Source organism: Podarcis tiliguerta, assembly GCF_965153285.1.
Source record: "Podarcis tiliguerta genome assembly, chromosome: 1".
In the NCBI taxonomy this organism is placed as follows: Eukaryota; Metazoa; Chordata; class Lepidosauria; order Squamata; family Lacertidae; genus Podarcis; species Podarcis tiliguerta.
The window spans coordinates 51,024,487-51,048,570 of NC_139534.1; the positions used below are offsets into that span (position 1 = coordinate 51,024,487).

The following is a 24,084-nucleotide window of genomic DNA, read 5'->3' on the forward strand; positions in this document are numbered from 1 at the left end:
TGATTTGAGGACTCTAGTAGGTCATGTAGCAAGCCTGTGTTGCCAAGGTTTAAGTAGTCAATGAGAAAGTCTACCATAGTGTTTGACAGTTCTGATGGCATAGACCCTCACTGCTGGTACTTCTGATATGGTGGGGAAGCAACAGTCCTCTGAAAAGAAGTATACAATCCCTTCTGCTTTCAGCTTTTCAGGAATTAGTAAATGTGCACTTGCCTGTTCTCCATTGCTGCCATATGGGGCTCTAGCCTGGTAGATGAGGGACAGCAGCACTTGTTCACTCTAATGCTAATGTGGTTTATGCAGGGTCCAACCTCTGTATTCCAGGTTGTCTTTTAATATAGATTTTGACTAATCACAGTAAGCTGTGCAAGCAAATGTCATGACAGGATGTCCAGAGTTGCTAAACATTGTTTCTTTTATTCAGCAGTAAAAGGAACTTGATACAGGGATTAGCAAACACCACACTGGACAAGCCTACTGAATCACTTCCTCAGATCTCTGAGTCACCACTCGCCCATCCACAATTTCTTGTGTGGTGACCACCACCTTCTTAATGGTCTGTCTCCTGGTGTCTGCAAAAGAGGAATAAAGAGTAACTGGTTAGAGTGCGAAGCCTAGGATGGACTCGGGAGACTAGATCAGAGATCAAAAACTTGCTTTTTTAAAAAAGAAAAAAGCCTGAAGACTGCCTTTTGACGTTGCTAAATGCAACCTCCACCTTGAGGACTCCTGTGCAGCTTTCAATTGCGACTGCAACTGCTGCTTGTCAATGAGAAACAGGGCTGGTTCCTAGGGTATACACTGGTAAATATGAGTTCAAGCTTTGTATGTGTGCATTACATCCTCCGATGCATAAAACTGACTTCCTGAAGATACTTGGGTACAGCCAACTGGCTTGATACAGCACTGTGCTTGGAACCCCTGTGCATGTTGAACAATTTACTCAGTTTAGCGTTTTTCACACCAAGCCACAGCCAAGAGTGTCCTGTTGGTAGAAAAGCAAACAACAAAGCCTGGGAGAGTGTTTGAACTGTGAGGCCGGGAGATCAACAAGCAGGTTTCAGGCAGACACAGACATGCAGAAGCAAGCAGCACTGTGCTAAGTAATGTCTACTGCTACATCATAGAGGAGAACTTACCTGCTTTGCCTGAGTTCTGCAACTCCCCTCTGAAAATACAAAACATGGCAGCCGTTTGTTTGCTTCATCCTAGGATGATTTGCTTACTGTGAGGGCTTCCTGCTACAGATTTGCTTACACACCTGGGCCACCGAACACATTGCATTAGCTTCTACAGCCATATTTCCCATCTGCTGCCTTGTTTCCTCCAAAGTCAGTGGGGTTACTCAAGGGACTTAAATGATTGTTCGCAACCTTTCTATCACTCGTAGCCTGACAAAAACGAGGCTGCCAGCATCAGATGCCATGAGGGCTCCTGCATCTTTAGTAATGGTTTTAGAGACAAAATTTCACTAGTAGACACCTTGTCACATCACACGGCTACAATGATAAGAGAAACAGCACCAGTGGGTTTCCCCCTTTATGCTGTTCTGAAAGATGCAAGTGCCTTCCCATTCTATACCTGAAAACCACCTGTCTTAGCTAATGGTCTCCCCAATTCATGAAAAAGCAGAAACCGAGTTGGCTCCTCTGTCCCATAAGGCAGTCAGCTCAGAGACAGCTAAGTCAGTCATGTACTGGTTGCATCTCTAGCTATATAACTGAAGATTGCGAGGGTTCAGACCTAGTTAGGATGCAGATTTACTTAATCTTTTACTACCCTGATCGAGGGAAGAACAGCAAAGCACCAATGATTATAAAGAAAGGAGGATAGAATTATTAACCTTGTAACTTGATGCTATGCCCAATGTGAAGGTTGCTCCTGGTATATTTTTATTAGGAAGCAAGTATTTTCAGATACATGCAGCGCTAGAAAAATTATGTCCTATGGATAGATACATCACACTGAATTTTGACTGGATGGAGTGGCTGGCAAACTAGCAGATGTAGATTTCTGAAAACCTGCCCCCCCCCTACCAATGTCATATTGTGAATCAAACTTGGTAGCATGGATCATACAGAAAAACCAACCAGGAAGCCAGGAATGGCTGCAGCTTCCTGTCAAATGTAGGTTGGGGAAGGGAAAGTGAGCCTGGTGGAAGAACTCCAGGGACATTCAACAGGCATATGACCAAGAAGTACAAGGAAGGAAGTCAGGGGCATAACCCTTTGTTACCTGTCTGTTGCCCCCTCGATCAAGCTACGGTAGTGTTCAATCTCGTTCTCTAGCTTGGTCTTGAGGTCTAGCAGGGCCTCATAGTCTCGGGCCTGCCTCTCCAAGTCAGCACGGCAGGCTGCCAGCTCATCTTGCAGCTTGGCAATGATATGGTTGAGATTGGTCATTTCATTTTGATAGTGCTCTCCTGTGTTCTTCAAGGTATTCTCCAGCGTGTCTATCTGCATCACAAAATGGTTTGGGCTTATGCAGTGAACAAAATTTGATACCCTAACTTTTATACAGAATTGGGCATATAGCAACAACAAAAATGAGTGAATATTGGCCAGGACTCCACAAATTCTGTAAGAGCAGCTCTCTTAGTTTAATTAGTTTTAGATTTGTTCTTTCAACACTAGTACCCTCACGTGTGTTGACTCACAAAAAACAGCTTCTGAAGCTGAGCAGAGCTTTAAGAGTACTGTAGATTTCGGCATATGACTTTTTAACCGCAGAAAAGAGGTTAAAAAGTTGGGGGTCGTCTTATACGCCGGGTATGGCTGCAGTGGGTGGCGGGCTCCGCTCCGTGCCGGGAGCAAGCTGCCCAGCGATGCTAAGCCAGCTTGGAGCAAAAGTGTGTGTCCTTTCTTACAGTAGCATCTGTCACTCCTGGAGCCCAGCAACCACAGGTGTGAGAAGCCTGGGCTGACTCAACTTGCATAGGGTGCAGTGGCTGTCCCAGAAAATGGATATGGATCACTGGTCCAGCACTCCTTAGCTAGCCGGCTGCCCTCTGATGTGAAGGACCACGAGCCATTGCTAGTGTTGAAGTCAGGTCAGTTTGTATTCATAGAATGGGGGTGAGCAGGGTCATCACAACGTCTCTCTTTAGCAGCAACAGATTTCAAGCCAGCTCTGGGTGCTTGATAAGGCATTGGTCAAAGCAATCTTCCTCACTTCACTCCAAGTTGATTGGTCATAATAAAGGTATTTTGCTTTGAGGGGCAGTTCCTTTAATTCTAAGTTCAACCCTTAGCTGTGCATTCTGATGTAACAGACCTCTTATTTGATGTATTTCATCTCTGAGGAAAAACTGTATCTAGAATCACTGGGGTGTATTGGTTACAAGTGCTGAATTAAGACCCTGGGTGGCCTTGGGCCAGTTCCCAACTCTCAACCTAATCTACCCCAGAGGGTTGTTGTGAGAATAAAATGGGGAGGTAGGGAGAGCCATGGATGCCAGCTTGAGCTCTTTGCAAGGAAGATGGGGTAGAACTGTAATAATAAATGAATAATTTTGATACGCAGATGATTGACAAAGAGCATGACAGAAGACGACACTCCTGCTATAAAATAAGTAGTGGTACTTCTTCACTGCCTGTTGCATGCTTATAATTTGCAGGAAGAAGTTATTCACTGCTCAGGAGAGCCTCTTATGGCCAATACTGGGAATTACAGTTTTCTGCAGAGTCTGGCGTTCAATCTCTATTCCCTGGAGCTGCCGACGAAGCTCTGTCAACTCGCTTTTGGCTTCTTCCAGCGCCTGGGCATGCACATCTGCTTCTTGAGACATGGAGTCAAACTGCAAGGACGAACAGTAATGGCAAAGGGAAGTTAGAGTGGGGCAGAGAGCCGTGCTCCCTCCTAGGGATAATAATAATAATAATAATAATAATAATAATAATAATAATAATAATAATAATAATTTATTATTTGTACCCCGCCCACTCTAGGGATGCAGCAATCTTGTTGGTTTCCCACAGTTTTTCAATTTTCCAATCATCAGTTCTTCACATTTCCATGTCATTTTGTGATTATTGTTTTTTAAAGGTCCCCGTGAAAAAATTGATCAGCATTTTAATGAGTTTCTCCTGATACACACGTTTGTAGGCAAGTATACTCATTTTTGTATACTCATTTTTGCACAGCAGCCTCCCCAAATACAATGATTTTTGGTACGTTCTTTCCACTGCTACCTGCCATTGAATGCAGACTTTACCTTAGTACAGTGGAACCTTGGTTGTTGAACATAATCCATTCCGGAAGACCGTTCAGCTTCTGAAACGTTTGACAACCGAGGTTCAATGGGCGATTGGCAAATTCCATTGCGAAAATGGAGAAATGCGCCTCGGAAGCCATTCGACTTCCGAGGCACATTCAAAAACAAGCATTTGCTTCCAGGTTTTCGGCGTTCGGGTTGCAAATTGTTTGGCTTCCGAGACCCTCGAAAACCGAGGTTCCACTGTATATGCATTCCTGCTTGGCTGGAGAATGGCATTCCAAAATTCAGAGAAGTGTGAATTCTGAACAGTGGCTGGGTTTCAAGTTTGCATATTGTTTTGGGGGGAAAGTGAATTAGGTAGATTTGCCTTTAAATGTGAACTCAGCCCATTTTCTGTCCCGTCCCTGCTCTTCCCCTTCCCTAGCTCCCTCCTCACCTTGGTTTTGTACAAGTCCTCAGCCTCGGAACGGCTCTGCTCAGCCATTTTCTCATACTGGTTGCGGATCTCAGCGATGGTCTCGCTCAGGTCATGTTTCTGTGGATTATCCACCTGCACTGTTATGTCAGATTTGGCGATCAGAGCATTGAGGGCCTCTACTTCCTGCAGACCATGCAGAAAGGGAGAAAGCCTGTTAGGGGGCAGAGGTCAATATGGCCTTTGGGGGGAAGCAGTTGTCTCCACAGAGAAGCCTGAAGTATATGGACACTTTCCTATTGTTTACTAATGTCTCATCTCCCTTCTATTTTAAGAGTTTAAATCATAAGCACCACACTGCCAGGTGTCCCCACACATTTTTCTCAGAATATGCTTCCAAGGGATCTAGAGGGTGTAGTGGTTAAGAGTGGTAGACTCGTAATCTGGTGAACCGGGTTCGCTTCCCCGCTCCTCCACATGCAGCTGCTGGGTGACCTTGGGCCAGTCACACTTCTCTGAAGTCTCTCAGCCCCACTCACCTCACAGAGTGTTCGTTGTGGGGGAGGAAGGGAAAAGAGATTGTTAGCCGCTTTGGGACTCCTTCAGGTAGTGATAAAGTGGGATATCAAATCCAAACTCCTCCTCCTCTTCTTCTTTTTATATTGGAATTTTATGTTGTGAAAAGCCCTGAGATTGATGGATAAAGGGTGGTATACTACTACTACTAATACCAATAATATTACTATTAATAATAATAGCATTATGTCTGCAGCATGAGATATCTCTCAGCTGTATCTGTTGTAACAATGGATGCTAGTCTGGACTTTTTACATGGTTTACTACTGCAGATCATGGCATCAGTGCAGCTGTCATAGCTTTACTATAAAATATACCCCTCAACAAATTATGCACGACTCTGGTACCAGCTCCTACCTTAGACATGACCTAATAGGGGTAGCAGACAGTTTTACTGTAAAGATCAGCATACTGATCTCTAGTTTCCAGAAAAGTTTAATCATCACCCTCCCATAAGGAGGAATTGGATTTCACATGGGCAACAAAATCTTCTTTCAAAAGTAAATTATTCAGGAAATGTATGGGTAACTTGTTGGTTATCCCCAACTAATGTTGTGACCACTCAGTTTCAAACTTATCTCAGGACACAATGGCAAACTTGCAGGAAATAAGCAATGCTTCAAAGGGTTTAAGGTGTCAGATTATTCACTCACTCAGTTGGCTCAAACTACTATTTGAACCCCAGATTTTCAGTGGTTAGGTAGCTCACACAACAGGCCCTCCTTTTTGCTCTACAAGCTCAAGGATCATCCTTGTGCTTTGCTTAATCACAGCTTGGGGGAGAGATACTATTGGCTTGTTGACATAGGATCCTGAAGGGGAGATCTTAACTCTCACGGAAGGTACAGTTATCTATCCCTGACTTGTGCTCCACTTATGACCAGATCAGGTGTACTCACTCTCCATGTTTAGGTAAGGCCTTTATTTTACCCTCATAATTAAGGTGTGTATGAACCGTAGGGCTTGTTGTCTGCATAGTTGTAGCCTGAAGCAGCATCTTTCATTCCATGTAAGCTTTCTTTATTCCTTGGGGGGGGGGGGTGTCGTTGTTGGCTATAAGGTTAAGGGCAAGCATATATTTACTATGGACACACATACTGACTCCATGGGAAATATTCCAATCCTCTCAGAGCTGTGTGTTGAATACCTGGGGCTAGACACACAGGTGGGTTCAGACACAGCTCTCGCCATACTGTTACCTCATGGTGGCTTTTGCGCAAGTGAGCCAGCTCCTCTCTGAGGGACTCCAGTTCCCCTTCCAACTTCAAGCGGGAATAGTTGGTGTCATCGATCATTTTGCGCAACCCATGTGTGTCCTTTTGCACGCTGTCACACATAGCCTGCTCTGCATCCAGTCTGGAAGAAGGGAAGGAGGAAACAAGAAACAAATGAACAAACAAGTTGCAAGGCTGAAACCAAGTGCAAGTAATGGAACAGACTTTCATTAACCTTTCAGACCCGGGTGTAAATCATGCTCAGGTATTTTCCCAGACCACCTCCACATTTGGGGGTGAGGGTTAACATGATTTAAATATTTATATTAGTATTTTAATATATTAATCTATTTTCATGGCCATTGGGATATAGCTGGTACTCTGTTGTCTCTGGTCTGAGTGTAGGATTACATGCATGTCTCTCTCAAAAATTTAGCAGCAGCTTTTCAAACCTTTATATATATATATATATATATATATATATGGCTCACAGGTTCACATAGTCATATGGCTTATATGTGAAAAACAAATGTTAAATTTCTATCCCATCATTCAGCTATGAAATCTCAAAGCAGTTCATGTGATAAAAGCCAACTACAAAGAATAAAAACACCAATCAATCAATATAAAACTGACAAGGAACAAGAATCCAACAACCACCACTCCCCTCCTATTGAGTCAGACCACTGGTCCATTTAGCAACACTGGCTGTCAGCAACTTCCTGGTGTCTTAAGCAGGAGACATTCCTAGCCCCTCCCTGGAGATGCCCCCACCTGGGACATGGTGGCTCCAAGCCACATATAACTGAATTTACAGAATTTATCGTGAGGTGCAGCATAGCTGAAGAAAGAGATGAGTAAATAAGATGCAGGAAGGATGTCAGGGTTGGAGGTCATGAATACAGGTCCCAAGGAACAGACAATTAGCCATGTATAGAACAGAGATTCTATCCTCATGAACCAGGTATCATTTACAGGCAATGCAATCATAAGGACTAGAAACATTAACAAATTTGCAGTTGTGTGTCAAATATTAATTTCAATGTAGAACCTTAAGAACTGCGCTAGTAAAATTCCTCCACAAAAAGTAACATACGCTAAAAGTGTGATAGCCAGTTAACACTGAAGAGTGTTAAATTAATTGATTAGAAAGTGAGAATCTTTCACTTTGAACCTGTGAGAAAGCAACATTTTCAAGGGATCCCAGTTTTTATTTTTGAATCTTCTTTGGCATACGGAATTCAACACGCAAACACCCCAAGAGACTTCATTGTGATTTCTCCTCACATTTAGGTGTCTGGAGTAGAATTATACACTCTTTCCACAGGCCTGCTTTTATGGTACAGTTTTTGTAAAGGTTTGTAAACAAAACAACTTACTTATGCTTGAAGTCATCAGCTGCCAACCTGGCATTATCAATTTGCAGAAGCAGCTTAACATTGTCCAAATTGAGGTCTTCCACCTGACATGGGAAGGAGCAGTTGTATATCAGTAATGCATGTACAACACAATCCTATGCAAAAATCCCACCGTGTTCAAATAGGTTTGCATCAATCCCATATTCTCAGCTCCTGTTGAAAATCAGCTGGACCTAGAGGGTTGCAGCCTTGAATAATCAAATGTATTTGCAAAACAAATGAACATATTTGTTTTCAAATGCATAGCAGACATGTTCTTTGAACCATTGCATTTGGTTATACAAAATTAAATCTAGGAACTGATGGCTGCAATGTTTGCTCTGTGCTATCCAGAGCAGGCCATTTATGAGACTCCATTGTGTTGATGTGTAACTTGTTGGTAATGAAAATCTGAATGACTGAATCTTCAATTCAGTGTTCCTGTTCTGTCATATACCACTACATCAATAAGATGTGTTGTTGTTTTTTCTCTATAGGCTAGGTGTATCCTAGTTGGATCATGTTCCATGTGATTCCCTGTCAAACATTGTGTTCCAGGAGCGCCCTTCCTCCTTTTTCTTTTAAACTGATGTGAACCACTTTGGGAGTCAATGTCTGAACAGTGGGATAAGAACATAATAACTCAACACACAAACTACCCCTCATTTGGAGCCACTCTGGTGCATAATGGGTGGACTAGCCCTTGCAAACCAGCTATAAAAAGCTGATGAGCTGCTAGCCAATGCTCAGCTCTGGGAAATTTCCTATGAATGAATCTATCTGGTTAGATGCTGCACATCTCAGCACCTTTCAACCCTGGTGTTACAAGAACATGCTGAAAACCAGTTGGGCAGAAATGTAGATTCCACTAGGTGGTCAAACAGGTAATCCAAGGATATTAGCCTGAAAAGAAAGCTACACCTACCAAACGAAGGGCTTGGATTTCCAGCTACACTCAGCTTTTCAAATATGAGTTTACAACAGGGAAACAATTGGAGTTGTATGCCTCACTATGAAATGAATACATTACAGCTGTGCTTTCTTTTTTGCGGGGGGAGGCAGGTGTTAGATAGGGGAGGATTAGGTGATTTTTTCCAAGGAAGTTATTACATCCCCACATTTGGGGAGTGTCTGGATCCTCCTTTGTTTGAACATGCAAGCATCCCGTACAAGGAAGAAAAGAAAGTCTATCAAGAAGGGGTTTTATTTCCATACAATTCTTACAGAAAGCGAGTGAGGGAATAAGCTTGTATTTTTAACCAGACTGTTGCTAAACTGTCAAGAGAAAACAGGATCAAAAAGTTATATGGGTGTGGAGAGGGTGCTTGGTTGCTGTCTGGAAAAGCTGGGAAAACATTTAGACTGCACATGCGCGCACACAACACTTTATTCTAGAATCCAAAGTGCATCTCCTCCAATTTAGTATTTAGCAATTCCATATGCTTTTCATTGGTGTTTATATGGATTATGGCAATACCATGTACATGAAGTGCTCTGTGGCACTTTTAAAACACTGGAAGATAGGAAAATAATATATCCATATTGCAAATAGGTTTAGGGCTGAGTCTGGCTCCTTTGCCCCAGTTCTCCTCCAGTTCTGCTTTCCACCATTCTCTCTTGGCCTTCAACCTGTATTAGGTCAATGTGTCCCCTTGGCCACTGACTCTACTCGCCCAGTTTCTGACCTTTCTACCCATGCCTTTATCGTTTGCACTTGCCCTCTTGCTCATTTGCCTGAATCGCCTGGATTTACCAGCAGTACAAACACTCGGGCAGCAAAACACGCTAGCAATGCACGCTTTCCAGCGAGTTCCATTGAACATAGTGGGGAAGAAAACGTGCGTGGAACGAACCGTGGACTTGGTGGGCGTAGCTGTGTTGGGGTCCTATGAAGTGCTGGAATGATTTGCAGATAACCATCCGTACCTGGAGATGGAGAATCACCTGAAAGGTGCTCTAGTATCCTCTCTCGCCAAGCCCACCAGCGTTTTGCGTCCCCACCGCTCGCATCCCTTTCCCACCTGCCAGGTGTTTCACCCCGTCCCTTTCAGCCGCGCCCCTCACCTGCTTGCGCAGCTCGGCCAGGGGCCTTTCGCAGGCTTCCCAGTCTTTCTGGCCGATGGCGCCGGCCTTGCGCGCTCGGATGGCGGCGATCTCCTCCTCCAGAGCTCGGTTGGCCACCTCCAGCCCGCGCACCCGCTGCAGGTAGCCGGCCAGGCGCTCGTTCAAGCCCTGCAGCGCCTCCTGCTGCCGGCCCGGGCCCAGCCAGGCGGGAGCCACATCCGCGCTGGCCCGCGCCGCCGGGAGCGCCGCGTGCAGCCGGGACAACGAGAACCAGGAGTCGGAACCGCTGGAGCTGCCGCGCACGGAGCCCGCGGAAGAAGCCGGATAGAAGCGCCCCGAGGCTGCCGACAGGGAGCCGCTGCGCGGACGAGAATAGAACGACATCGCGCCACCTGGCGCGCTGGGCGCCCGCACCGGCCCGTTATATCCTCCAGGATGCTCATTTGCATGCCCAGGTAGCGGCCAGCCAATGGGAGAGAGCCTAGCTGCCACATTGGTAGAAGAGAATCCGTTTGCCTAAGCCTCCTTTGTTTGCACGGGGGGTGGTTTTTTTTTTGGGGGGGGGGGGGGCTTTTGCACAAACTTTGGGCAGCCTTTCAGGCGCTCGTCTTGGTCCGCCGTAATAATCTCAAATAAGAATGACCAAAGGGGCGGAGCTATGCAAACAAGGGGAACGCACTCGTAGGTGGTCGACTCTACAGAACACTGAGCTGGCTTTAGCGGTGTCGTGCGATTGGCCGAGCGAGGCGACAGGGGCGCGGCTATGCTAATCAGGGTGCAACTCGGTAGCGCGGGTGGGTGAAGCGCAAATTGATGGGCAAATATGCCATCGCGCTCCACGTTACGTGAAGCCCTGGGAGGGGGGGCGCTGATATGCCAATAAAGTGCCCAGGTGTGCAAGGGGCGGGGCCTTCTGCATCTCCCCTGCTATTAAGCTCGTCCCAGGTGCTGAACACTCTTGCCCTTCTCCTTGGAGAGCCAGCGCTGCAGCCCGCGCACCATGAGCACCAGTTACCCTCGCCCGGGGAGCCTGAGCTTTAGCAGCCGCTCCCACGGCTCCCTCTCCAACCGGGGCTCTTTGTACCGGGCCAGCCCGGGGAGCTTCCAGCCAGGGCTCTTCCGACTAGGATCCACCTCCAGCGCCTTCCCAGGCTCTCCCCTGTCCGCCTCGCCCGCTTTCCTTCTCTCCTCGCTGCCCACTTTGGAGATCGACCCTAAACTGCACCAGATCCGGACGGAGGAGAAGGAACAGATCAAAGGGCTCAACAATCAGTTCGCCTCCTTCATCGACAAGGTGCAACCAGGATGCGCGCGTGGGGCGGGACGTTGCTCTGGGGTGGAGGGTGCGAGAGAGGGGGGGAAAGGGGTGTTGGTGGTGCCTATTGAAATGAACATGCGCAAGCTAGTGTAGACCCATTGAAACGGATGGGCTGAGTCAAACTTAATTTACTACCACTCAGAGAGATTGCCCCTTTGCGCAGGCAATGCTGCTCCAATCAGAGTGGAGAATACGGAGACGGAAGCATTTATGGAAGTTCCAAGTTCGTGTCAACTTGTATTCAGGTGTCTGAAGTTATGGGACCCTGTTAACATATTTGTTGTTATCACTACGCAGAGCCCAAACCTCTGCCAGGCACAGTTTCAATAGATGTTAACCTAACGCTGGCAATTACTTGCAATTACTTCCACTAGGTAAAATTTGGAACACACAAAAAAAGTGTCTTTCACGCTCATCCCCAGTGCGTTTATTTATTCACAGCGCAACAAAAAGCACAGCTCCAAACAGCAGAAAAACATTTAAAAACCAACAACACAAAACTTGATAAATTGATTTCCATAGGTGCTTCCTTCTAGAAACCACTAGAGATGGTGCAAGTCAGAGGATGCAAAGGAGATGCTTGATAAGAGTACCTATTTTCCCTAATGGGGCAAGTAATAGCTTTGGAAAGATAAGGCTTTATATTGGCTGAGGCTGCAGTCTTGTACCTGAAAATAAGCTCCATTGGGAACAGTGTTATTTCTGAGTAGATGTGCACAAGATTGCACTGCCGATGTTTCAGGGTAAGCTGTTAAAACTCAGGTCTCCCTGAACTGTGATCCCAGTGTGACGTTGGTTCTCCACATAGCTAGCTTTTAAAAGCTTTAAAGAGATGGGAGATATGATCACAGATCTTCAGAGTATGATCTACTTTGGCTGTGAGTCAAATACTGCATTATTTGACTAGCAGACTTTTCAAGGCCTCTTTCTAAGATTATAAATTGGCGATTCCAGGAATGGGACTTTCATGGACTTTCTGTTTATATATAGGGAATGGAGAGTTAGATGTATACCCAAGCCTAGAACACTGAACTAACACATGTTCGCATGACTGTCGCAATAAAGATGGACAAAGACTGGTAAGGGGGTGGAGGAAGAATTTTTCATCCTTCAATAAATATATACTGAAAGGGTGTTTGGGAAAACTGTGCTACATATCACACCACCAGACAAATATGATGCTCATATCACTAACAAAGGGTTTTCCAACATCCCAATTTCCCCAAACTAAGGTGGAGTGTGTGTGTGTGTTCATCTTAATCATCCATGTTGTTCAATCTTCCTGTAAATTGAGGAGTAGTTGAAACTTAAGTTGTTTGCTTAAAATAAAAGATCAAGCTCTTTATTCTGGGACCAGGAAGTAAAACAAGATCTGATGTAATTGTGAATTGTAGAATGTGGATGTGCAGGTTCTAAAAGGAATATAGATCTCAAAACTGATAGTCAATTTACTAAAGCTTGTCAAGGTGTGAGCTACAGGAAATTGTGCAAAAGTATATCTTTCATACACACACACAATATAAATTGATTATTTTAATCTAATATGGATTCCCCCCCCTCCACAAAAATGTTCTATACTTTAGTGCAATTCAATAAGTGTTTACACAGAAGTCGCAATTGATTCAACGGGGCTCGTTTTCAGATACAGAATTTCAGCCTCAGTTGTACATGAGTTTGTGTGTGCATGTGTGTGTGCCAGGGGAGGGGTTTCTTTTCAATCTAATAAAATACTGTCTTTAAAAACTATTTATTTTGAAACTACAAACCAGCTCTAGGACACACTGCTTAAATAACGTTAATGAATTCTGCAGTCCAGAAACCTCCAGTTTCTAACAGGCACGCTGTACACAGAAACATTTTACAAATTTGTTTTAGGTAGCTGCATATACACCCTCCATTGAAAGCACACAGCTTCCTCCCAATACTACTGGGAACTGTAGTTTTCCAAGGGTGCTGGTAATTGTAGCTCTGTGAGAAGTAAACTACAGTACATTGTTTGCTAGGACGTCATGTGCTTTAGATGTGTGGTGTGTACACAGCTGTTATTAGGAGGGTCGCCACACCTGTGAGGGATGTATCAAAATTCCTACAGAGCAGCCAAAGATGCAAATGCTGCATTGTGTAGGAGGCAAAATTTATCCTTCCTACATAGCAAGCTATTCCTCCCAGCTATTAAAGATGCAGGACGCCTGTCTGTACTCTCCTTAGCCAGTGAACATCCTACATGTTCGCTTGTGCTGAGAGACAGTAGCCATTTGTTGCATTCAGCAGTCCAAAATATATGAGGGATCATTGCATGACATGGATTCACACAAAACCCACCATGCAAGTCAATGCAGACATTTTGAAGGCACAAAGCAGCCTGCTAAAGCTGCTTCTGAAATATTCCTAAGCATAGTACCTGAAAAAGTGAGCTCTTTGGATAGGTGTTTGGAGTCCTCAACTATGGCTCAAGGGATTGCTTATTTTACTAAAACTATGTGTGTTGCAAGACAGTTAAATGAAGGCTCCGATCCTGCTTCTAGTGTAATGCGTCATAACAATGAAACAAAGAGGATTTGCGCCCCCTGGTGGACAGATGTATCAAATGCTAGCTCTTGGTTTTCCTGAAATGTTTCACTAAAGAACCACCACCGTTTCAATTCGTAGAGCTAGCTTACTTCACACTCCTCCTTCTGATACAGAATCCTGATTTCGAGGAGTGGGTGCACAGTGATTTCGCCCCTACTCCATGTATCTAAATCTTTCCCCAAAAAGGGGAGATGACAAAGGGGAGGGCACATTTCCTAGCAATCCCAAATCTGAGGAGTTCGGGGCAGAAACTAGAAATCTCTTCTCAACTGTTTATGCCAGGGGTTGTCAACTTTGTCTCTACTGCACACTAGTGGGCGTTTCAGGATTCTAGGGGGCGGTAGGGGGTTCTATGGCACAAGCTGAATACTCCTTCCATCGAGCACTGATGGGCGGTAAGGAAATTTTACCATCAAGAAAGATGCAATAGTGGGCGGTAGGTATAAAAAGGTTGACTACCCCTGGTTTATGCAGCATCACATAGCACTGAAACATTTTGAATTGGAAGACTGAAGGCATTGGTCCTTCTCTATTTCCTATGTTCAGGCATGAGTGCTGTTGCTTATGTCACCAAAAGGGTACCACCCATGCAGAAGATAGACGTAACAGCAAGCCTAAGTATGGCTGCCTAAGTCACTCCTGTTTAGTCTCCATTTGGTGTTTTGGGAAGAGGTGTACACACAACATGAGCCACAATCCATATCTATCCTGTTAAAGGTAAAGGGACCTGTGACCATTAGGTCCATTCATGACCGACTCTGGGGTTGCGGCGCTCATCTCGTTTTATTGGCCAAGGGAGCCGGCATACAGCTTCCGGGTCATGTGGCCAGCATGACTAAGCCGCTTCTGGTGAACCAGAGCAGTGCACAGAAATGCCGTTTACCTTCCCACTGCAGCAGTACCTATTTATCTACTTGCACTTTGACTGCTTTTGAACTGCTAGGTGGGCAGGAGCAGGGACCAAGCAACAGGAGCTCACCCCATCGCGGGGATTCAAACTGCTGACCTTCTGATCAGCAAGCCCTAGGCTCTGTGATTTAACCCACAGTGCCACCCGCATCCATCTATCCTGTTGTTCCTTAGTAAATACTGTGTTTTGATGCCTCCCCTGCTCCAAACCAGCTTTGATCTAAATGGAGGAAAAGCAATGGTGTGGCCATGTACACAGCCCAACACTAAAATCAGACTGACTTGTGTGGCAACACATCCTCTCTGTCCTGTTTTGCTCTAAAGGAAAATCTACCATTTCTCAGTCCTGTAAACGATTTGCATGTGAGTTAGTTTGTTTCAGTGGATTAAAAAAAAAAAGCAAGGATTTCAGGCAGGATGTGATGCAATGAATGAAAGTAAGTAGTCATTAGATTTCCTTCCGAATTGCCCGCCCTGTGGAATGCCCTCCCATCAGGTGTCAAGGAAATAAACAACTATCTGGCTTTTAGAAGACATCTGAAAGCAGTCCTGTTTAGGGAAATTTTTAATGTCTGATGTTTTATTGTATTTTTAATATTTTGTTGGAAGCCGCCCAGAGTGCCTGGGAAACCTGGCCAGTTGAGTGGGGTATAAATAATAAATTTTATTTATTTATTTATTTTATTTATTGTTGTTGTTGTTGTTGTTGTTGTTGTTGTTGTTGAAATGCACTGTATTTCTGAATGGTCATCTCATCGGAATGAATCAAACACAGAGCACATAGTGGGGGTTTTTAGAAACCAGTCACAAATGGCCAGACAGAAGCATTGCCTGAGTAACCACTGAAAGGTGTGGTGGGATTCTGGACCCTGAACAAGGCTGCTCAGGGCTCCCTGCCTCATATTATTATTTATTTATCCATCCATCCCCCCAGGTGCGAAAGTTAGAGCAACAGAACAAAGTACTGGAAACACAGCTGAGGCTCCTGAAGGGCAAAGACCAGTACAAATCCAATGTGGGGCGCATCATGACAGCCCACAGCCAGCCCCTCAAGCAGCAAATCGATGCACTGAAACAGGACAAGGTGAAGCTGCAGAATGAGCTAAACCACATGCAGGCCTACCTGGATGAACTGAAAAGCAGGTGGGTTTGCGAGGTGCGAATGAGATTTATTTCAAATTGAGATCTTAATGCCTAGCAAGGCAGGAAGTGGCGACCAGATACTTGGAAGAGGAGCTACAGATGCTGTGGAGAAAGGAAAGAAAGCCTGGAGGGCAAGGGGGTTGGAAAACAGGGCATAAATACCCTGTTTGCCAAGATCAAAAAGCATCTCCTCTCCCTCTCTTTGTAGGTATGAAGATGAAATCAACCGGCGTAACCAACTTGAAAATGAATTTGTGCTTACCAAGAAGGTGGGTCTCGGAGGTGGGGGGAAAATCTACACATAGAACTTGTAGGGCATAGGGTTCCAAGGCAGTTCTCCCTATTCCCTACACCAAGGATAGCCAGTGGGTGCCCTCAAGGGGTCCAAGTCCCAAGATATATAAGCCTCTTAGCAAAACACTCACCAGCCAAGGGCAGTCCAAACAAACCAAGGCGAAGAACAGGAAATCAGTCTAGGTTAAAACCATGATCCAGAGGCCAGGTCCAAGGTCACTGTTCAGCTAAGATATAACATAGCAAGGCAGGGGAACTGGAACCAGGAGCCAGAGACTTGTGCTGTTTCCAATTACCAAAAGGCTCAAGAGGGAGAATTTATATATTCTGGCCTCCTAGAGCACACCCTAATCACAGCTGCTGGTGGTGAAGGGATGTCAGGGATTTGTTACTCATGAGGAGATACCTTACTCGCAAGCAATGGTACTGGCTCAACAGCAGACACAGGGCTCAGGAGCCATGATTCAGGAAGTCAAGAGCAGAACAAGAAGTTCAGAAGTGGATGGATGCAATTAGGATGTCCCAACAAGCTTCCCTGCCCCTCCCGCCAAGCTTTTAAAGACAAGGCATGCTGCACTTTCTTGCCTTGTGGGAACATTGAGATTGCAAGCATGCACTCCATCGGGGTAAATAAGGCTGCTACCATTTGTGAAGGCAGTTCCCAGGCGATAAGACAGCTTGGCTTAATTATTAGAGTGTTGGACCTGGGTTCAAATCAGCACTTGGTCATGATGCTCACTGGGTGACCTTGGGCCAGTCACCATCTCTTAGCCAAACCTACCTCAAAGGGTTGTTGTGAGGATGAAATGGGGAGGAGGAGAGCCATGTAAACCACCTTGGAAGATAAAGCTGGTGTATAAAGTGTAATAAATATAATTAATAAATAAAAGACTGCTGTTCAATCACTGCCATCTCCCGGTCCACCTTCCCCTGCATCTTGGCAGATCAAAGGCCTCTACAGATTCTACTGAGGCTCTCTGCTTTGCAGGAATGTCAGAGAGGAGATCTGGCATCCCTGCTCCCCCTTCCAAAGTGATTGAAGTTGTTATGTACTGAGTTGAATAGGATCCAAAAGGCAGCAGTCTGATTGGATCTAGAACAATAGGATTTAGAATGCAGCAGTCTGATTGGTCCACAGGAGCCACCCAATCCAACTCCAGGTGGAAGTGAATCAGTAACCTGATTGACCTACAGGAGAATCCTGGAATTAGCCAATTACGTGGGGCCCATTGTGTAAATAATGTATATAAAGCAGACATTCTGGAGGAACTTCCATTTCTCACTACTATGAGCTGAATACAGAGCATGAAATCGACACTCAACTCCGAGTGTATTTCAGATGTCATGGTGGAAAGGGGGGATCCCCTCTCCTCCATGCCAGCTTCCCACAATTCACCCCTCTGCTCTGTTTCTTCTTAGAATCATAGAATCATAGAGTTGGAATAGACCACAAGGGCCATCGAGTCCAACCCCCTGCCAAGCAGGAAACACCATCAGAGCACTCCTGACATATGGTTGTCAAGCCTCTGCTTAAAGACCTCCAAAGAAGGAGACTGCACCACACTCCTTGGCAGCAAATTCCACTGTCGAACAGCTCTTACTGTCAGGAAGTTCTTCCTAATGTTTAGGTGGAATCTTCTTTCTTGTAGTTTGGATCCATTGCTCCATGTCCGCTTCTCTGGAGCAGCAGAAAACAACCTTTCTCCCTCCTCTATGTGACATCCTTTTATATATTTGAACATGGCTATCATATCACCCCTTAACCTCCTCTTCTCCAGGCTAAACATGCCCAGCTCCCTTAGCCGTTCCTCATAAGGCATCGTTTCCAGGCCTTTGACCATTTTGGTTGCCCTCATCTGGACACGTTCCAGTTTGTCAGTGTCCTTCTTGAACTGTGGTGCCCAGAACTGGACACAGTACTCCAGGTGAGGTCTGACCAGAGCAGAATACAGTGGCACTAATACTTCCCTTGATCTAGATGCTATACTCCTATTGATGCAGCCCAGAATTGCATTGGCTTTTTTAGCTGCCACGTCACACTGTTGGCTCATGTCAAGTTTGTGGTCAACCAAGACTCCTAGATCCTTTTCACATGTACTGCTCTCAAGCCAGGTGTCACCCATCTTGTATTGTGCCTCTCATTTTTTTTGCCCAAGTGCAATACTTTACATTTCTTCCTCTGTCAGAGCTGCCAACTCAGTCCCACTGCAGGGCTCACGACAGGTGAATCCTGTTCTGACCCAGGCATGGGATCTGCTGACTACTTCTCTCCCGTGACAGGACCTAGATGACATCTATGTGCAGAAAGTGGTTGTCGAGTCGAAGCTAGAGAGCACCTCCAATGAAATGAAATACCTCAACCAGCTCTTTGAAGAGGTGGGTGACACATGGGAGAAGTGTGGTGGGTGTGTTTGGCAGGGGTGAGTGGGAAGAGGGTGGGATTATTGTCCCATCTTCTGGATCGATGGCTCAGAGGAGATGAGAAGGGCTTGGGCTTTGCTCCATGCTTATGTTCTCCATCTGAGATGACCTGTCATCTCAACCTCATCAACAATGTCATCATTTTTCTCCCCCCCCCCCCTCTCTCTCTGCTCATCACACCCAGGAGACCCGGGAGTTGCAACCTCAGATCCAAAATGCAATGGTCACTGTGGAGATGGACAATAACCGGGAGTTGGAGATGAAGCATATAATTGATGAGGTGAAGGAGCAGTACCAGGCCATGGCTGCCAAAAGCCGTGATGAGACAGAACAGTGGTACAAGAACAAGGCGAGTAGCACATTTCCATCACGTGGAAGAGTGTGCAAGCAGTCATGCATAACATATATGCATATTGTTGAACATAACATTTTAAAGAGAACTGGCTGGTACCTGGATGACGCTGTTGACTAAAACCTCCTGGTTCTTCTCTTTACCTTCCAGTGTGATGACATAGCAAGACAGACCCAGAAGAACCTTGAGGATCTAAAGAGAGCCAGAGGGCAGATTGCTGAGCTGACTCGCTATGCCCAGCGTCTTAATGGGGAAATTGAGGCCCTGAAGAACCAGGTGAGCTGTCTCTGGGCAGAAAACGAGTCTTATTTAAACTATTGGTGAATGTTGAGAGTTTACACTAACAGGGGAAATCAGACTGCACTTACATCCCCTTACACACTCTACCTCTCATTCCTGAGCCATTCAACCATTATATGATTGCATTTCACAGATAGGTTATACCTTAGGTCTGCAGGTAGCCTCATTCTTCATAAAGAAGTGGAACAGCTGGAGGGGGGTGAGAAAGGGGTAATTTGGTCTTGAGGGGGGCATGCTTCATGGATCCACTTCATGTCCCCATTCCACATACACTGCTAAATTAAATGTGTGGCCCAGAATGCTTTCAGCTGCTTCCAAAGGTCTACAGCCCAAACTTCCAGATGACCTGCTAATTGAGCATTCATCCTCATTGGTTTGCATAAAGTTTGTGGGGAGGTTAGGTGACATGGGCTGTTCATTGAGTACAGCGGTACCTCTGGTTATGAACTTAATTTGTTCCGGAGGTCCGTTCTTAACCTGAAATCGTTCTTAACCTGGGTACCACTGTAGCTTAATGGGGCCTCCTGCTGCCAGCGCACAATTTTTGTTCTCATCCTGAGGTAAAGTTCTTAACCCGAGGTGCTACTTCCGGGTTAGCGGAGCCTGTAACCCGAAGTGTTGTAACCCGAGGTACCACTGTATTTATTATGATTTGTTTGCAGGGCACCACATCAAGCATCCCCCCCCCCCACACTTCTCAGTGCAAAAAGTCCCATTTTAATGGGTTTCCTGCACAAGGTACCAAATCCACTCTAATTGCACAACCTGAATTTTCCATCATGTGATAGACTCCCACCCACAAAATAGCAACTTTCTGGGCTTGACCTTAGCAATTTGTTATATTGAAAGAGCTGAAGGAACTGTGGACACTTTGACTGTTTCTCTGTTCAGGTGAGATTCATTCACTTGCTGGTCAATTCATGTTGTGCAGTTTTAAACAGATTAGGAGGTCTTGTGCAACAAACCTGCTTCTCCAAAAGATCAGAGTTTCTGCAATAAAGAAAAGTGATGGGGAAATGCACTGGAAAGCATAGGGTAACACCTGCTTTGTCAACATCATCTAACCTCCCTGCAAACAAATCAGAACGGACGACGGTAAACACGTCATCTGGAAATGCCCTGTATCCCCAAACTGAGGAACAGGGGAAGGGCTCGTTTTTGCCAAAGCTTTCTCAGCTCTTCCTTTGCTATTCAAATTGGCAGCTGGGGAAAATAGGACAAGCAGCTGCAGCCAAATTGGAGCAACCATGCAGCCCCAAAACAGGCTCTTCCCCATCACGCTACAATAAGAGACAGGCCTTGCCTCCAGTTTCCTACTGTGGGCTTCCCCTGTGGCTTCCCACCATGGTGTTGGGGCCGTCTCACAGCTCCTCTCTCCACCTGCCCAGCGAGCCAACCTGGAGAGTGCCGTGGCGCAGGCTGAAGAGCAAGGGGAGCAGGCTGTGCAGAGTGCCAAGGCTGCCATCCAAGACCTGGAGGAGGCTCTGAGGCGGGCCAAGCACGACATGGCTGGCAAGGTGCGAGAATACCAAGAGCTGATGAATGTCAAGCTGGCCCTTGACATAGAAATTGCCACCTATCAGAAACTGCTGGAAGGAGAAGAGAACCGGTAAGCAAAGTCCTGTGGGTGGTAAGCAGTGTTAGCCCTGTTCAGAGAAGACTCATCGAAGCTGATAGACATGAGTCCATTGGATCCATTCATTTCAGTGGGTCTGCTCCGAGTAGGGTTTAGTTGGATGCAACCCCAAACTTTAGTGGAACTTGCCATGCATGGATGGGGCGGGTGGGAGGTTGGTGAATCAGTCGCTCTGCACCTGGACATCTAGGATTGGCTGTCCTGCGTGACATCACTATGCTGTCACATGGGAAGCTGCCTTCTACAGAGTCAGACTGACAGTCTATCTAACTCAATATTGCCTACACACCATGGGCCACAATCATGGTTTTGGAGGTTGTTTGCACTAATGGGTGTGTGGCCACCCCACTCTGTTGTTTGGTCTGTGTCTATCATGCACACGCACACACGCACTCACACACAGACATGTTCCTCAGATCTGTGCAGATCAGTTGAGGGGGTTCATTAGCATCAGCCCCCCTCCTTTCATCAGATGCACAAACTGTTTAGCAGGGAGGGTGCTATATTTAACCCTATCAGGTGCTTTGCTCCACTCACCCTGGCTTTCTCTCTCTGCAAATGTGTGTGTGTATTTGCCATTGCCAAAATCAGCAGGGGGTTGGGAGGTAAAAAAATAAGTGTGGGGTTGGGGGCACTTGAAACACTGAAACACTCTTGTTCCATCACATGTTTCCTCCTCCCCCCCTTCTCTCAGGATGGGTGGCCAGGCTCCAAGTCAGCAGTTCAGTGCTATAGACAAACTAGGTAAGTATATTTCCTACTCTGATTGAAGCTGTGCATAAAGTTCCCTAGAATAGTCCCGCCTGTGGTAAAAATGGGTGCTCATAAAATGGAGGCAGCTGGTAACTCCATCAATCTCTCCTGCCATCCTCTGGATTCTTCCGGTAACGCAACAGCCCCATCCTTGCCAAACAGGTTCCCTTTGAGCTTTTCTCCATTGGATACTGGAAGACATTTGATTTTAGCATTTGGTATCTGGCAGTCTGATACTGATTAGAGTTCTTGATAGTTGATTATGTGTCATGGTATTTGGCATTTGACAGGGAAGACTTTCCACCCAGTGTGTCTGCCATGATGTGGACCCAACTTAGTTAGCTGTTATCTTGAGGTCTCAGTATCTAAACCTTTACATGTGTTAGGTGAACAGAAAACAGTGGAAACATATTTTAAACGTAAGCAAGAGATTTTGTCCACGAACACACTACAGCAGGCTCCAGAACACCTCAGTTTTTCTTATGCTTGTTTGGCCTGCCTCTTGACCTTAATACTGAATGATGCCCCACAAGAAGCCAGAATTTCACGTAATATATTGGGTGCCTCCTATCATCTGCAGGGTTCTGCATCCTCCTTATAATTCCACCTCTGCTCAAGACCCTTTGGGTTCCTCAGAATGGTATCCTTGCTCAGTCCATTAGTGCAAAATATATTGGTCCTGTTTCTGGTTCTATATCTGGGTCTGGGTCTGGGTCTGGGTCTCTCTCTCTCTCTCTCTCTCTCTCTCTCTGTGTGTGTGTGTGTGTGTGTGTGTGTCTGCAAATTCATGTAAATCACTCGCTTAGTGCAAATGGCCGGTTGGCCTTCTGGCTCCTGGACCTGCTGCTAACTTGCTTGAATGGCGTTTCTAGCTGCCTCCTCTTTCTCAAATCACTTTGGGGGGATCAAATCAGGAGTCTCTTGCTTAAAGCCATCCTTCTTTGATCTCTTGACCCAGATTTCTAAATCCATCCATTGCTTATGCAGCTGGGCTCCTGACACAGGGGATGGCGCTGCCTGCCCACAACATGGCACCTGGGGGGACTTCCTTGACCAACAACAACTCACTGAAGAGGCCCTTGCTCATCAAAACCATCGAGACCAAGGATGGGAAGATCCTCTCTGAGGCCAGTCACTTCTCAGAAAAGTAGCCGAAGCAGAACAAGCCAAAGGGGCAATCAGGCCCCAGTGCTTAAAAATAAATGAGTGTTTTAAAGCCTTCTACAGATCCTTGTTTTCTTTACTTGTCCACACAGTGGGTCTATTTCCTCTCTAAGCCGTAATAGGCAGGCCAGAACCCACTGCTGGTAAACTGGTGTGGGTGATGCATCCCTTTGACACAGGGATGGGGGACCTGCAGCCCTCCAGAGCAGGCTTCCTCACCCTCGGCCCTCCAGATGTTTTTGGCCTACAACTCCCATGATCCCTAGCTAGCAGGACCAACGGTCAGGGATGATGGAACTGTAGTCTGAAAACATCTGGAGGGCTGAGGTTGAGGAGGCCTGCTCCAGAGGTTGATGAACTACAACTCTCATCAGCCCAGCAGCATGACCATTGTTCAAGGATGCTGGGAGTTGTAGTGTCGCAAACATCTGGAGAACCAAAGTTTCCCCCATCCCTGGTTCAATTCCATCAATATTATCCTCAGCTGCACCAAGTTTTTTGCATGAGTCCTGACAGCAGCTCCAGGCATTTGGTCCCTAATCTTCCATTTTTGCCCATGCGTCATATAGGTTTATTTTTTGCTTGCGGAGAAGCAGGAGGTTCTGATCTCCCTAGATAAAGTGTACAACAGTGGATACTGGACATTTTGCATCCAGGATGATGGCTTTTTCTTGGATGCTGAACAAGACTGAATTCCTGTCTTATCCTGGCCAATCCTGAGCATCTGGCTTTGCTAGTCATTCCTTCACTCCCTTGTTATGCTAGAGAGGACTGGCCCAACCCTTTGGGTTTTGTTGAAGAAACAATTGTCATTGTTTGCCCTTAAAAGGCAAGCTGGTACTTTTGGAGACAAGAGTGGGGCATAACATGTCTTTTTGAGAAGAGGGATGATGTTCCTAGGGGAGAAGCATCATGGTAGCCTACAGTTTGAAAGTTCAGATGCATTTGGGGTGGGAGGAGGTAGCCTGATGTGCAATGGATAAAATGCTTGGAATGGCCTTCTCTCCTTTTCTGAGCAGAGGCTCTGCCACTTTCATGTTCTGAAGAGAATCCAGCACAACACTGAAGCTACAGAAAGAAAAGCAGGAATGCAGTTCAGAGCTCTTTGTACCGAAACTTGTGCAACCATCCATTGGGGGGGGGTTAATGGGGATGGGATGGAGCATGACCCTTAAGGGATCCTACCGAGAAGGGTTTGAATCTTGTAAATCATGCTCCAAGAACAAAAACAGCTGCCTTATACAAAGTCAGATCACTGGTTCATCCAGCTCAATATTGTCTACACTGCCTGGCAGCAGCTTCAGGATTTCAGACAGGGTACATTCCCAGCCCTATCTGAAG

The 24,084-nt window shown here is 45.9% G+C and overlaps 2 protein-coding genes across 4 annotated transcripts; one reads left to right on the forward strand and one right to left on the reverse strand.

The window, feature by feature from the left end:
• Positions 1-397: 397 nt before the first annotated feature.
• LOC310673045 (keratin, type I cytoskeletal 18-A-like) lies at positions 398-10,416 on the reverse strand. Of its 2 annotated transcripts, XM_083431004.1 has the most exons (8): positions 9,883-10,416; positions 7,801-7,883; positions 6,407-6,563; positions 4,653-4,817; positions 3,671-3,796; positions 2,236-2,456; positions 1,140-1,168; positions 398-572 (listed from the first exon to the last, which is right to left on the reverse strand). In XM_083431004.1, the coding sequence occupies exons 1-8, from the start codon at positions 10,264-10,266 to the stop codon at positions 475-477; spliced, it is 1,263 nt and encodes a 420-aa protein (XP_083287130.1). In that variant the 5' UTR covers positions 10,267-10,416; the 3' UTR covers positions 398-474. The 2 variants fall into 2 exon arrangements, with proteins under 2 accessions (XP_083287130.1, XP_083287131.1); XM_083431005.1 differs by lacking the exon at positions 1,140-1,168 and having other exon boundaries at positions 9,883-10,412.
• Positions 10,417-10,753: 337 nt separating this feature from the next.
• On the forward strand, positions 10,754-22,803 carry LOC310673022 (keratin, type II cytoskeletal 8-like). 2 transcript variants are annotated; one of them, XM_083430946.1, is made up of 9 exons: positions 10,754-11,176; positions 15,615-15,823; positions 16,032-16,092; positions 18,398-18,493; positions 18,723-18,887; positions 19,041-19,166; positions 20,579-20,799; positions 21,521-21,570; positions 22,538-22,803. In XM_083430946.1, the coding sequence occupies exons 1-9, from the start codon at positions 10,883-10,885 to the stop codon at positions 22,543-22,545; spliced, it is 1,230 nt and encodes a 409-aa protein (XP_083287072.1). In that variant the 5' UTR covers positions 10,754-10,882; the 3' UTR covers positions 22,546-22,803. The 2 variants fall into 2 exon arrangements, with proteins under 2 accessions (XP_083287072.1, XP_083287071.1); XM_083430945.1 differs by having other exon boundaries at positions 10,757-11,176; positions 22,567-22,803.
• The last annotated feature ends 1,281 nt before the right edge of the window (positions 22,804-24,084 follow it).

What these genes read in the sequence shown, in the direction of transcription:
- LOC310673045 (XM_083431004.1), bottom strand. Translation starts at nt 10,266, where the DNA reads ATGTCGTTCTATTCTCGTCCGCGCAGCGGCTCCCTGTCGGCAGCCTCG. An exon ending in TGCGCAAAAGCCACCATGAG is followed by an intron (nt 4,818 to 6,406) that starts GTAACAGTATGG and finishes CATGGTCTGCAG; the next exon opens with GAAGTAGAGGCCCTCAATGC. An exon ending in ATCGAGGGGGCAACAGACAG is followed by an intron (nt 1,169 to 2,235) that starts GTAACAAAGGGT and finishes TTGTATTTTCAG; the next exon opens with AGGGGAGTTGCAGAACTCAG.
- LOC310673022 (XM_083430945.1), top strand. Translation starts at nt 10,883, where the DNA reads ATGAGCACCAGTTACCCTCGCCCGGGGAGCCTGAGCTTTAGCAGCCGC. An exon ending in TTGAGGCCCTGAAGAACCAG is followed by an intron (nt 19,167 to 20,578) that starts GTGAGCTGTCTC and finishes CCACCTGCCCAG; the next exon opens with CGAGCCAACCTGGAGAGTGC. An exon ending in CTGGAAGGAGAAGAGAACCG is followed by an intron (nt 20,800 to 21,520) that starts GTAAGCAAAGTC and finishes CCCTTCTCTCAG; the next exon opens with GATGGGTGGCCAGGCTCCAA.